Source organism: Zosterops lateralis (assembly GCF_965231275.1).
Source record: "Zosterops lateralis genome assembly, chromosome: 4".
In the NCBI taxonomy this organism is placed as follows: Eukaryota; Metazoa; Chordata; class Aves; order Passeriformes; family Zosteropidae; genus Zosterops; species Zosterops lateralis.
The window spans coordinates 65016331-65030139 of record NC_139765.1 but is presented as its reverse complement, the minus strand read 5'-3'; the positions used below and the strand labels follow the sequence as shown (position 1 = coordinate 65030139).

The 13809-nt window shown below is 36.2% G+C and overlaps 1 protein-coding gene across 1 annotated transcript in view; it reads left to right on the top strand.

Moving 5' to 3' along the window:
- SEMA3E (semaphorin 3E) overlaps nucleotides 1-13809 on the top strand; it is a gene marked incomplete at its 3' end in the record, with an annotated part of 60773 nt that overhangs the window by 34000 nt on the left and 12964 nt on the right. Inside the window, exons 5-12 of the mRNA XM_083859719.1 lie at nucleotides 543-662; nucleotides 1117-1259; nucleotides 3029-3143; nucleotides 3486-3555; nucleotides 4909-5053; nucleotides 9606-9828; nucleotides 12513-12604; nucleotides 13761-13802. Of these exons, the coding sequence (XP_083715845.1) occupies nucleotides 543-662; nucleotides 1117-1259; nucleotides 3029-3143; nucleotides 3486-3555; nucleotides 4909-5053; nucleotides 9606-9828; nucleotides 12513-12604; nucleotides 13761-13802 (950 nt within the window). The remainder of the gene's footprint in view (nucleotides 1-542; nucleotides 663-1116; nucleotides 1260-3028; nucleotides 3144-3485; nucleotides 3556-4908; nucleotides 5054-9605; nucleotides 9829-12512; nucleotides 12605-13760; nucleotides 13803-13809) is intronic.

The following is a 13809-nucleotide window of genomic DNA, read 5'->3' as shown; positions in this document are numbered from 1 at the left end:
CAAACTGTGCCTATTCCAAGTGAAGTGGAACAGTTCTAGTAGGCTGATTGGAAAACCCCTCAGCCTAATAATTAGCATACACTATACTTATAATGTGATTCCTTGTGGGAACTTATAGTGGTCAGAACATGGATTCTTCGGGTCCAGGCAGAATCCTGAAGCCTGTGGGAAAGCCAAGTACAAAACTCTCTCAGTCTGGCCTGGGAAATCATAAGGAGGAACCCAAAACAATGTTGTAGATACTGTCCCTCTGACATCTGGTGTTCTTCCAACTTGTTTACTGGTAGAGGTGTTTACAAAAAGGTGGTGCCCTACAGGACCAACCCTATTCATTATACCAAAACACTGTATAAAAGAATCTGTCTTTCAACAAACTTTGCTATGAGCCCTCTGAAGAAATCGGAGTTCTACATGTCATTACATGAGTCGTCTTGAATTGTAACAATAGTTCCTATCATGCAATGTGCAATGAAATGAATATGTAGAGCATTACCAATTTGGTTCATTTTAGTTTTTCTTTTTTTTTAATGTCTGGTCTGCAGGTGGTGAGCTTTTCACTGGTCTGTACAGCGACTACTGGGGCAGAGACGCTGCTCTGTTCCGCTCCATGAACCGCCTGGCCCATCTCCGCACGGAACCCGACAACGAGCGCCTGCTCAAAGGTGTGGGGGAGAAGGAGCTCAAGCCACAGGGGTTCCAGATGACCAGAAAATTTCTGGTTTGTGTGGGATCAAAGATTGCTATGCAATCGGAGATTTGCTATGTGAATATAGCAATAGCATTGGGTTTTGGCCTAGTTCAAATTAAAATATATAAAGCACAGAGAATGGGACTGGAAAACTTTTCTTTTGCAAAAATGCAAAGGAATATTAATTTGTCAATTGGAGGTTTAAAAATACTTCAGCATTAATCTATTCTTCATGTTTTAGAGATACCCCCCCAAAAAAAATTTTTTTTTACTATTTTTATCACTCAATTGCCCTTAGATAGCTCTCTGACTGACAAAACCTTTACCTCTATATTTTTTGGTTGCTATCATCTGTTTTTAAAGCTTGAGAAAACAAGGCAATATTTTAATAACTGGACTCAAATCCTTTTTTTTTTTTTTTTTTAAAGAACCAAAATTTGTTGGCTCATACATGATTCCTGACAATGAAGACCATGATGATAACAAAGTGTATTTCTTCTTTACTGAAAAAGCTTTGGAAGCTGAGACAAGCACTCATGCCATATATTCCAGAGTGGGACGTGTATGTGCGGTAAGATCGTTTCTCTGATTGTGCAGATAAGAAACTAGAACACACGATGAATTGTCCAGCAAATTATTATCACAAACAGAATTAAGTTTTACCAGAAGGAGAAGATCATGAGGAAAGACTTTGCTTCCCTGCATTGCTCTGTTTGGTTATCTATTTCCCACTCAGACCATCCTCCTGGTGTGTTGATCTCATCTCTTTTTGGCTCCCTGGCACCCCCACACAGGAATAAGGTCTTGGGCAGTTGCTGGAGAGGAACACTGTCAACATATCATCTCCCAGCTGCCCATATTGGTGCTCCCTAAACACTGATGAATTTTGGGTGCCTTTCTCTTCTAATAACCAACTCCTGTAAAGCTGATGGGAGGAGCCCTCCGATTTTCCCACTTGGGACTACATCAGCTTGATTAAAGGAAAGAAAGGGAAGGTTATTTCTTAACATCTGATTTTGTTTCAAAAGAAGTTTGTATTCCCCCTCCTAACTTTAGAGGGTACAGTTTAGGGGATAGTTTAGGGAATTCCTAAACTATTCTAGGGATTAGGGGATTCCTAAACTATGTTCTTATTGAGCAAAGAGCAAGATACAAGTTAATAATTTTCTGTCACCTCGATAAGTGGTATTTGTCATGTATGCTTGCCAGCTTACTGCCCCTTAAACTTTCTTAGGTAGTCATGTATAACATATAACACTTAAACATCTGATATATGCAATGTACTGAATTGCAGCCTCAGACATTAATGTTCACAAAGCCACTTGGATTTCTGGATTCCAACCTGCATCAAGATCCAAGATGGAATTTTTTAGCTTATGTTGTCAATATATGCCTGGATAGATTATTTTAATAGTTCCCTCTACTCTGCAATATATCCACCTGGAAGTTTTATCTCTAGCCATGGGTTAAACCAAAATCCCACTGACCTTTCTCTTCCACTTCTCCAAAACTTATCTGGCCATTAACCTCATACCTATATTTTATAATTCATATTTACAAATATGAATACAAAAATAGCTGGTGATTCAAGAACTGGCTTTCCCCCCCAGCTTTTGCATTTGCATCTGAGCTGTAACAGGTTTTGTGACACAGAGTCTTCTCTGTGTCTGAGGAAAACAGATCTGTTTGTGAGAGGAGTTTTGCAAGCCTATTGCAGAGCAGGCAGTTACACTGGTCTTGAATATAAGGCCACAGATTGAGGATGCTACCTAAAGCAAGTAGTATTAATGTTCCCTTTTCTTGAAAGTCTCAACTGTTGCAAGAGCAAGAAAAATGTGGGACAGCCATAGCAAGGTAGGTGTTATTTAAAGTTGTTGAAATTGTTAGAAAACCATGTAAATAATCACCCCAGACTTGCCCCCGCTGCACCAGGTCTATAGATAAATTCAGGGCTTCAGCTTCCAGATACACTGAACTAACCCTGCACTGAACTCTTAAAACAAACCTAAACTTCAGCAATGTACTCAGTATATCTAGTTCGCAAAAATGAGCAATAAAAAAAAAACTTTACAACAGCTGTATAACTAAAACTATCCAGGGATGTGGTACAGAATTAAAAAATTCTTATGAAACCACAGATCTTAATGAGACCTGGACTTGATCAGTACAATCCTACTTGAAAACTGACTCCAGAGAAATAATTCTAGTAAGAGACATGTGGTTTGTAAATGGATGCTTTTGACATTAGAAGATATAATGAGCGGCTAATTCATCAGAGATGTTTGTGCTTCTAGACTTACTCATTCTTATTACCACTGGCTTTTGTTTCTCTCTACACAGAATGACATGGGAGGCCAGCGAATGCTCGTCAATAAATGGACCACTTTCCTCAAAACCAGACTAGTTTGTTCTGTGCCTGGGAGAAATGGAATTGATACACATTTTGATGAATTGGGTAAATATCCTAGACAATAACAAACTTGAAACCATGGAAAAAATCATATACCTTCATGATAACACATCTTACTGTCAAATGTTGCACTTGTATTCATTATCAAGGAATGGTGGTTAGCCTTGTTTCCAACATATATGAAATCCTACACATATGGCTTTCACTATCACCAATTACTCCTTTATGTACTGCATTGTTTTTAAAGTTTGGTTTTTTTTAATCTACATAAAAATAAATGGAATATCTGAGTAATATAGGATTATGCTTTTAAGAATCAATGAATTTTCTTTTGGCAGGCTGAGAAAAACAGGTTTTTAACAGTAACATTACATTTAAATTTTACAGAGGATGTATTTTTGCTGCAAACTCGTGATAACAAAAATCCAGTGATATTTGGCCTCTTCAACACAACAAGGTAAACAACCAGAAGAAATAATAGCAGCCATAGAGGAATGTTTGAACAGTCTATTAAAGAGATAGAAACTGGATGATACATATCCCTTAGCAAATATATGGTAAACAGTTTAATCTCAGTTATATTCACAGCGGGCTTCCTTGTTAATGTAAAAACTCCTCCATAACACTCAGGGGCTTGAAGTCTCATTCTGTGATTCAGTATATCTGTATCACAAATTAATTAAGTGTTTCTCAGCATGACAATTTCCTATGTCAAAGTATATGCACTTCTGCATGCTTATAAAAATAGCATCTCAGAGCTACCTGTCTTCCTTTAAGAGCTCCACTGGAATCCAGGGTTAAGTAGATAGCAGCTTAAATTCCTACTAACTTCTTAGTGAAGCCTAAAGCAACAGCTGCAATGTTGCTGGTGGCCTCCTTTTCCTTTTCTAGTGCTGCCTAGCTCAGGTGCGAGCACACAGTACTCCCAGATTGGAAATCTGACTGTTAGTTCAGGATGTAACTGGTAGAAAAGAGCATCTATACTTTTGTCACTTTCTCCTGATTTTTTTTAATTTATTTTTAGTAACAAAAGGCAGATCTGCTCCTCTAGGGTTGCAAACGTCTGACATTTCTACTGACTTAATGCCAATAGAGAAAGTTGGGCACCAAATTGAAATTTTCTGGATCACTTTCTGGAGTCTTCAGAAATAATTTCTTTGTAGAGAGCAGTGACGCTTCTTTAAAAAACAAACACACAAACAAACAAAAAAACAAACACACAAAAAAACCCCCTAAAAACAATTGTTCTTTTGGAACAAAATAAAATTTAAAAATAAATAGAAACTTTTATCTGGATGGTTCTACATAAAGTGATCTGATCTAACTAATAATACCAACCAACATTCCCACTCAATACAAAAAGAACTCATTTTAGGACTGTTTATTTTAGTCAGCACTGATTGGTTCCCACGTTTCCAGCAAAAAAAACAGTAGGAAAAATGTCAAAGAAGAAAGCTGGTCGACTGTTTAAGTCACTAATCAAAGACATACAGGACATGGGTCCAGTCTGTTTTGCTTTCTCTATGTTTCTAAGCAAGTAATTAAGAGTTTGTATACATCAGCATAAAATTTTGGCATAACAACACAGAGTATCCATAGAGAAATGTTATAAATATAAACAAATTAAAGACTTTTAAAGAACATTGGATGCAGTACTTAGAAAAAAAGCATATAGGAAAGAATAAGTAGTGTTTTCTCTCTGAATGCTGTTGAAATGTGATTTGTTTTTAATTGCATACTAATGCCAGTATTATTATGCATTTTAATATGACATATTGCTTTAATAACGTCTTTAAATTTTACTTCATAGCAATATATTTAGAGGATATGCTGTATGTGTTTACCACATGGCAAGTGTCCGAGCAGCTTTCAATGGACCATATGCTCATAAAGAAGGACCTGAATATCACTGGGCTCTCTATGAAAGAAAAGTACCTTATCCTAGACCTGGTTCAGTAAGTACAGTCTATTTTCTACTGTTTTGCTGTGTAAATGATTTTGGAAAGAAAAAAAGTGTGGAATGGCTCTGCAATAGGTTTAATCAAGTACTAGAACCATACATTTTCCAAAGGAAAATAGTGGAACTAAGTATATAAGATTTTTCAAAATCCTGTTGGGACATGATTTTATCAACATTGTATAAAGGTCCTAAGGTTCCAAAATTAGGACCCCAGGCAAAAGGGATAGAAAGAGGCAGATCTAGAAAGTGAGTCAGACAATTTCAGTTTCATTCATAAACATTAAGTGCATTACCTGTGAAGGAACTTCTCTTTCTTTCTTTCTTTCTTTAGTGTGCTCAAACCAGGACATTTAACATGGGTTAAAGGACGAAAAAAATAAAAAACAAAACCCCAAACAAACAAATGAACAAACAAGCAAAAAACTCAAAAAAACAAAACAAGAGAATCCACTATTTCATTGTCAGGTGGTTCTGGTTCCTTTTTTCCACCTCATTTTCCAAAAGGGTCAAATTTAAATACTTCTGTAATTTAGATCAATGAGCAAGTTAGAAATGAGACATATTTTAATAAAAGTAACTAATCAGAATAAATGCATTTGTAGACAAGGAGCGAATTCGCCATCATTTAAAGTCCTTTGCTCAAGATTGGTTCTTTCTGGAAGCAATGGTCTGGCACCCTCACAGTTCATTGATTTCCTTTCAGATATCACAGTGATATTTTTCTACCCTTCAGTCAGATTCCTGAGCTTTTCAACATTCATGTTCTGTACCCTTTACAAAGAATATAAAAATATTAAAACAACACTGTAAAAAACCAAATTCAGAAAAATCACTCATACTTTCCTGTTAATTTTCACACAAGTTTCTTTATAAATATTTTTTTTCAATGGCTATTAACTGAAGAAAAGAAACAAGAGATATTTTGAAAATGGAATTAAATGGAAACTACTGTAGCAAGCATTCAGCAGCTATAGAGGTGCTGTCATGTACGGTGTTCCTGTCTGGTGCTTAGATTTCTGTCACAAATTTATGACTTAAGAAACAAGTAATTAACTTCTACACGGAATTCCTGTGTTGTTTTCTCAAGGACATCACAAGTAATCTTCACCTCAAGCCCTTCTCCTGTTTCAGTGCATTTTCAGGTGTTTCTGCAATTTCTCTGCCGGACACTCACATCCCCACTCAAGAGGTGAGGAGGGCACATGTTGGTGCAGGTCAGAGGTGCCTTTTGCGCTGCAGAGTCTGTCACCATCTCACAGAGCAGACACAACCACAGCCTTCAGGAGGAGGCAGGCATGCCAGCCTAACTCAGGGAAGCACAACATCCAGAATTTCTTTTTTGCCCTGTATCTTTTGGGATTACAACTACATACCCACCTATGGCAATTGCCATGTGCTGAAAAGCTGCTTTTGTTTACACTCAGGAAGATCTAGTCCTTGTCATGTCAGCATTGGGCAGATTTCTAACTCTGAGCAAAGACATTTCTTACAGGCGTTTGGCTAAATTCCCTCCAGTTTTCACACTTCACCTCTTAATCTCCTCTCAGGCTAGGGGCTTACACTCTTGATCTTAAAGGTGGAATAAACAGTTGCTGGACATCCCTTTCAGTGCTGTTTTCTCTTTCCTAACAGAATCAGTATCTCCTTTTATGCTAAAAGCAATCCTTTCCAGAAATAAGTATTGCATACAATTCATTTATCACTGAATCTCCTGAATGAGAGATAGAAAGACCTATTAGCTTGTCTACACCATTCCAGTGATATCTTTCTTCCTCTAGTATGATTTCAAATGCGTGCCCTTTCTCATTTTAAATTAATAATTTAAAATTAATATTTTTCTCTACTTATCTTGGGGTTACAGATATAAATCAAAATTTAGAACAGATACTACAAAACAGAGATTATCTAGCATTTAAACATTATGGATATGATTTGACCATCTTGAGTTACCTCTGTAGCAGTGATGACATCAATACCAATTTTTTTGTTTGTTTGTTTGACATCAATTGAAATCATTAATAATGAGTCAGGATACAAAAACAGGTAAATAAATTTCCACCTTTTAGGAAAAAATTGTTGAATTCAAAGGAATTATTGGTTTTCTGTTTGATATTTTGTATAGCAAATGTATGGGTTTTGCAGTTTTACCAAATAATGAGACTGTACCATGCATGGATTGCAGAACAGCTGTATAGTTTGCAAAGATGATATGATCCAAATTCTTTAAGAGGTTTTCATTTTTTTCCAGTCAGCAGAACACCTCACATATGTTATTTGGACTAGCATTAAACACAGGCATGAATTCACTATTAATGACTGCAGTTATTACATTGATATCTCCTAGCACTGAAGATTAAATGATGTCTTTTTGGCAAGAAGAAGAGAACACAGAGCCAGCACTTCAGCAAGGTTGACAATGATTTATAGGAAGGCTGCCCTAAGTTCCACTTGCTTTCAATGCTTCTCTTCCTTGGCCATGTTTAGATCATACTAGAGTGTCATCTGTCCAAAAAGACAAAGCATAAGAACAGAAAAAGGAGCATAAGAGTTCAAGTAATTTTCCAATATCCAGGAAAAATTAGCTGAGAATCAGGTCTCTCCTGGGTGCTAATAGATTTAATTTTGGTTTTCTTTATATGTTGCAGAGCACATCAGAGGCTGAAGTAGATGGCTCTGCCAGCTAACAGAACATTAATTGATTAATTTTTAGCTACTCATTTAGGGTACAGTGTAGAGATATTTTCAATGCTTATCCAGTAGCATTAAGAGAAAGCATGTAACAGGCTGTAGCCGAGTGTTAGCCTTCACACTCCAAACAATATGCAGCATGTTGGTAAACTAAATCCCACTACCTTTCCTATTACAGGAGTGACAGTGACAAGAGGCAAAAAATAACCCCCTAATGGGCATCTCTGAGAGTCAGCACTCCTTGATCTTAGGTACTGAATGAGTAAAGAATAACTCTGTGAGGAACGAGACTAGAGCTTAAAGCTAAAACTAAATAAACAGAAAGCCACTGTTAAGGGTCACACAGATTCTGACAGACTCTCCAATCCACTGCCATAATCTCTGCTGGTCTTTTTAGATCATTTAGGCTGTGTTGCTTCTGGAAATGACATCATCTATGTCAAAAGTGGTGTTGATAGATTTCAGAGACAGCTGCATCTACTGTTTCATTTCTACAGTACTTGATTTTATTTAATTAAAATGAAAAGCCTGTGAATGATTATATTTTTAAAATCTCTTCAGGACTAGAACTTTGCAAAGGGAAACTGGCAATGCCTATTCACTTGATATGATGTGCAGTGCATGTGAAGCATAAGGCTTAGCCTGTCTTCATACTGCAGCTCTGTCTCTTTATTGCAAACAGCTGGTAAAATTCCATCACTAGGTTGATTAGACAATTACTTTTAAGTCAACACTGAACAAATACATTCCTGTAGCAAAACTCAAAAAATGGAAACAAATATTGCCCTGCTTGACAAGTGCAGGATTTTGTTATTGTCAATTACAGCTGACCACAAGTTTAAAATTACTGTTTCCAGTAAACATAAGGAGTATTTTATTTCATTTTAATGATTGAAAAATCCAATTTGAATAGAGAAAAGCTGCTACTGTGGCTTTGCTTGAAATGCTTCTTAAAACCACACTGTTGTATGAATATTTGGAGAAAGTAAATGGTTACTGAGATATTTCCAGCTTGATCATAAATGGTTTCAATTAGACATCATGAAGCAAATTGGAAATGTAGGATCTATGTTCAGTTGGGAAACACTATCTCGTTCACAAAGCATCCTAAAATTAACTTCTCTCTTTAACGCATTAAATTATCTCTAATTGCACCTTTGACTGAAGGAGTAAGCCTCTTTTAATCAGTCATTGACATAAAGTTTATTTGCTTTGCAAACTGGTAGATTGATCAGTGCAAACATTGGTATTTGAAGCTAAACTGTGATACATAATACTGTCATCGAGAGTCAGGAATTAGAATCAAACATAATACTGTTAGAATGCCTGAAATCAAGAATTATTGTTGCTGATGGCATAATTTTTAAGTGTGTTTAGTTTCTTATGGTAATACATTTTGCAATCCAAAAATAGTAAGACTAGAGGTTGATTTTAAGCATTAGTGTTCTGCTGACTTTACATGGCTGTTTCTCTACTGGGATAGGAAAGCCTTTTTTTTCTTACTCTGTCCATGGCTTTTTTGATTGCATCTTCAATATGAATTTGAGGAAGACATAACCAATATGGCTTTTGTCAAAATCTATAAGCATTACTCTTTATTCTGTATTAGTATGCCGAAGAGGGGTTAACGCCTTCTTTCTAAAAATGACAATGCCAAGGCACAGTTCAGCGTTTCCTTTCTTCTTGTGTTTAATAATCCACACAAGCATAAAGAACAAAGTTCACTGTCCTAATTCCTGCTGTGATCTTCTGTCCTTGTCTATTTTCTACAGACTTGTTTTTATCCCTGAAAACAAGACCTTTTCTTGACAATTTCTTGGGCAAACCTTGGTGATAATCTGTGTTCTATGTTTTTGCAGTGTGCCAGCAAGGTGAATGGTGGGCTGTACACCACCACCAAAGACTATCCTGATGAAGCTGTCCATTTTGCCAGGAGTCATCCACTGATGTATCAGCCCATCAGGCCTGTTCATAAGAGACCAATACTGGTTAAAACAGACGGAAAGTACAATCTTAAACAAATAGCAGTGGACAGAGTGGAAGCTGAAGATGGGCAATATGATGTTTTGTTCATTGGCACAGGTAAATAAAACAATAAAGAATTTTTACATTTATGAAATTATTTTACTTTGGATGGGTTTGGGCTTTTTGTTTTATTTTGGGTTTTTTTGTTTGTTTGGGGTTTTGTTGTTTGTTTTGGGGGGTTGTTTGTTTTTGTTTTTTTGTTTTTCTACAGGATGAAGCAAATCAATACAGCATTTCTTTTTAGCAACTTTTTTTCATGCCTGTGCCAGTCTTCTCCTTACAGAGGTTGTTAGTCATTCTAGACATGTGCTTCACTGTGATGCTAATATTATATAGAAAAGTAATGGTAGGGAAACATTTAAAGACTAGCAAGAGAAACAAGTATAGGATTCCATTTTTATTTCTTTTCTTTTCAAAAAAGAACATAAAAAGAACAACCAGCCTTATTTTTTAAACTTCAGAACACTGTCATGCATCTGAGCTGAGACTTGAGACTGAGAGAAACGAAGGTGTTATGATTTCCAAACATATCAGTTCAGGTTATTGGCTTTATTCCACAGTTTCTTTTCCCCAGTTCTGGAGACAACAAGTCTAGCTGATACCATTAAAAAATCTGCCAGCTTCCAGTTTTGGGTTACAGTACAGCTCAAGGGAGGAAGGAGGAAATGCCCGATTTTAAAAAACCCAAAACTGTTAGAAGTTTCCTGCCAAGTTTTCTTGTCTTTCTTCTGTGCCATTTTATTAAAATATAGAGATCTTTTTTAAGCATCTTCCTAACAAACAGAATAAAGGCAAAATATAATATATACCTGCACTAAGTCTAAAAAAGCAGAGAAAAACCAAAGACCCTAATGATATTTGAAAAATAGAAAAACTTAAGAAAACAAGAGGAAAGGATGGAACTACACAAGACTTAAGTCACATCTAATCTGCCTGGAAAAAACCCAAGGATCCTTACATTCACATTTAATCAATTTAACAACAGGAGTGGTATCACAAATAATTTTGACCATTTTGTCTAGGAAAGCAATTCCAGTGAATTATTTTTTACTAATGAAATTCCTCTGATAAGTACATTTTAGTGTTGAGAACATCTGAAAAAAGCATGTTCATAGAATAACAAGTCCTATTTATATTAGTGCTGTTTTCTAGGATTTTAAATGTCCTCAGTATGGTCTTGGTAATTGACTTAACTGTGGCTTGTAGAACATTGTATCATGTGTCATTACATTATTTCTGTACAGCAGATTTTACAGTGGGTCCTACATCCTTCATATTTTCTCCTTGCATTTCTAATTGGGACTGCATCAAATATTCTTGTACACAAGTGTTTTCTTCAGCAAAGTTGAATCCAAAGTGGCTTAAGTGTGTGCTTTAGAGCTGTGCTGGATTGGCCCCCAACAGCTGCCCAGTGTTCTCAAGCTGATGTAAGGTGACATGAAATTCCAGCAAAGGAATTTGGGTTTTAGAAACTCTGAAGTGAAACCTGCAATCACTACTCCAGCAGAGCACCCATCAGAAAACTCACTGCTTCTTTGGGCAATATAATGTTAGAAAGGATTGATACATTTTTTTAAATCCCAGTCCAACACCTGCTGTGTAACGTAAGTAAAGCAGCATCTTACAGCTGAGCAAGTTTCCTTAGGGTAACACTGCAGGTTGGAAAGGTTCATCAAAGGCAAAGTCTGAACATCAGAGCTTTCATATGTCTGTCAGCAGGATTTGAAGAAGGACTTGCTTATGAAAATCAGAGCTCAGAATACAAATTCTTTTCACTCTTCTACTACAAAATGGTTGCCTTTGATTACATATTCTCTTTGAAAAATGGTGTATGACCCCAGTTTAATGGTTCCTCTTTTTGTTTCACTCTTTGATCTTTTGCTGAACATTTTCCCCAGTGCTTCCCTGCGTAATATTTCCCCTGTAAATCAAAGGTGACTGAAAGTAACAGAAGACAGGAAGTGATATTTGCCGTTGTTGATGACAGATTTTCAGGTTAAGGAGAGCAAGGCTTTTCTATAAATAGCCAGCAAGGCAAAACCAAAGTGATGGAAGACCAGATGTTACTTGTGTGTTTTACTGTCCTGCAAGAGTTGCAGAGACAGAGAGGTTGATAAATCTAAGTCTAATGTGCCTTGGTTTTTTTGAATGTGCACTTTATACTTTGATTCAACTCCCTTTGACTAACATCTTCAGCTCAACAGAAGTTCAGTGTTTCCTTAGAGAAGGGTAAGAATTGTACACAATGATGCCCTGAAGGTTTTTGTACTTTTGCATGGGGGAATGGAGCTGCTGTCAGCAATTAAGGATATTAGTAGCTTCCTATCTAATGTAAACATTCAGATCCTGTAATTAAAGCTACTTTACCCTTGCTTGCCTCAATGCACTAGGCTTCCACCTACTCCCGTTTCTTTTTCTGAAATGTGCTTGCCCTCTGTAATCCTTTTGCTATTCACAATGGGTTATGTCCCAATGTTTGAAAAATAAACAATTATTTATGTATCTTACAAGTGTCTAAGTTGACTCTTACTTGCCAGGGACAAATTGTCATATATTTCATTTTCTAAGAGTAAGAATCCTCATTAATGCACAAGTCAGATGCACAAGGCATCTAACTTTTCATATTTATAAATTTCAGTCCATTATCAATTTGAAGAAGTCGTTTCAGGTATTTGAAGGCCATATAAATGTTTCAACCAATCATAACATTTACTTTTGTTTTGTTTTAAATTTGTGTCCAGATAACGGTATTGTGCTGAAAGTCATAACAATTTACAATCAAGAAACGGAATCAATGGAAGAAGTGATTCTTGAAGAGCTGCAAGTATTCAAGGTGAACTGTGCTGTATACGAAGTATATACACAAGTCTTGAATTTTCTGCAGAATTAAAATGTCAAAAAAAAATCTGAGCATAGTCAAATATGTAATACTTGGGTGCAAGACATTTTCTAATTATCTAGTAATTTTATGACAGGAAACCTTCATTTTCAAATGAAGTTTTTCTAATGTCCCAAGCACCAAAGCATGTTGAAGCAAATCACAATTACTGCCTTTCTCTTTAATTGCTTGGTCATTGCAGTGCAACTTTTAATTAGAAACTTATCGCATTTTGTTTAATATTCCCCCATATCCAATTAAGTAATTAACGAAGTATGACTGGGCACATAAAAATGTGCCTACTCCAGTCTTGGAAACTTAAATGAGAAAAAGTCCACTCAGAAAGAGTGAATGAGTTAACTTGACTCTCCAGTGGGCAAACACAGGTCCTGGTGAGGCAGAACTCCATTCTCCTAAAGAATAACCTGTGACTAAAGCTCAGTGCTTGGCATGTGACAAAGGTAACATAATGAAGTTCTCCCAGTGAGTATTCTCGTCATGTCATGTTAGCCAAATACAGCAGGAGGCTAACCTGCTTCAAACCATAAGGAAAATCTCATATCGAAAGTTAGACATTCAAACCTAGTGCCTGAATTTAGGCAGTGTAACTATTGACTTTTTGCCCAGAGAAAAACCACAGAATTTGCCGTTCTTGATAAAGCTAGTTCTCAAAAGAACAATGAAGGACTGTGTATTGCTTCAAGAAATCTGAGCAGAGGGCAGAGAGGACAATGGGAAAAGAAGGAATTCCTGCTATTTCTGTCTTATCTTCAATGAATGTTTTGTTATAAAGAACACTCCACTTATCACTCTCAAGCAGGACAAAAGACATTCAGTGGTGGCAAGAGCTAATGTCATGTTTGACAGGGAAATTGTAGTGTTCCTGTAACTCTGATAATCCTGAATTAAGTGTCAAATAAACTGTTTTAAAGCAATACTTCTGAAAGTCACAATTTTTCACATTTCTTAAAGAAAGTCAAAATATCTAGCAAATGTATCTGAATGTAGTATCTGAATGTAATAAGTAATACCAATACTATTTAACCTGATTTATTTTCATAGCAAAAAGATCTTTTTTCTAAGCAAAAAAAAAATTTCCTATTTTTTTTAGATGCCAGTTCCTATTATTTCTATGGAAATCTCTTCAAAAAGGGTAAGTA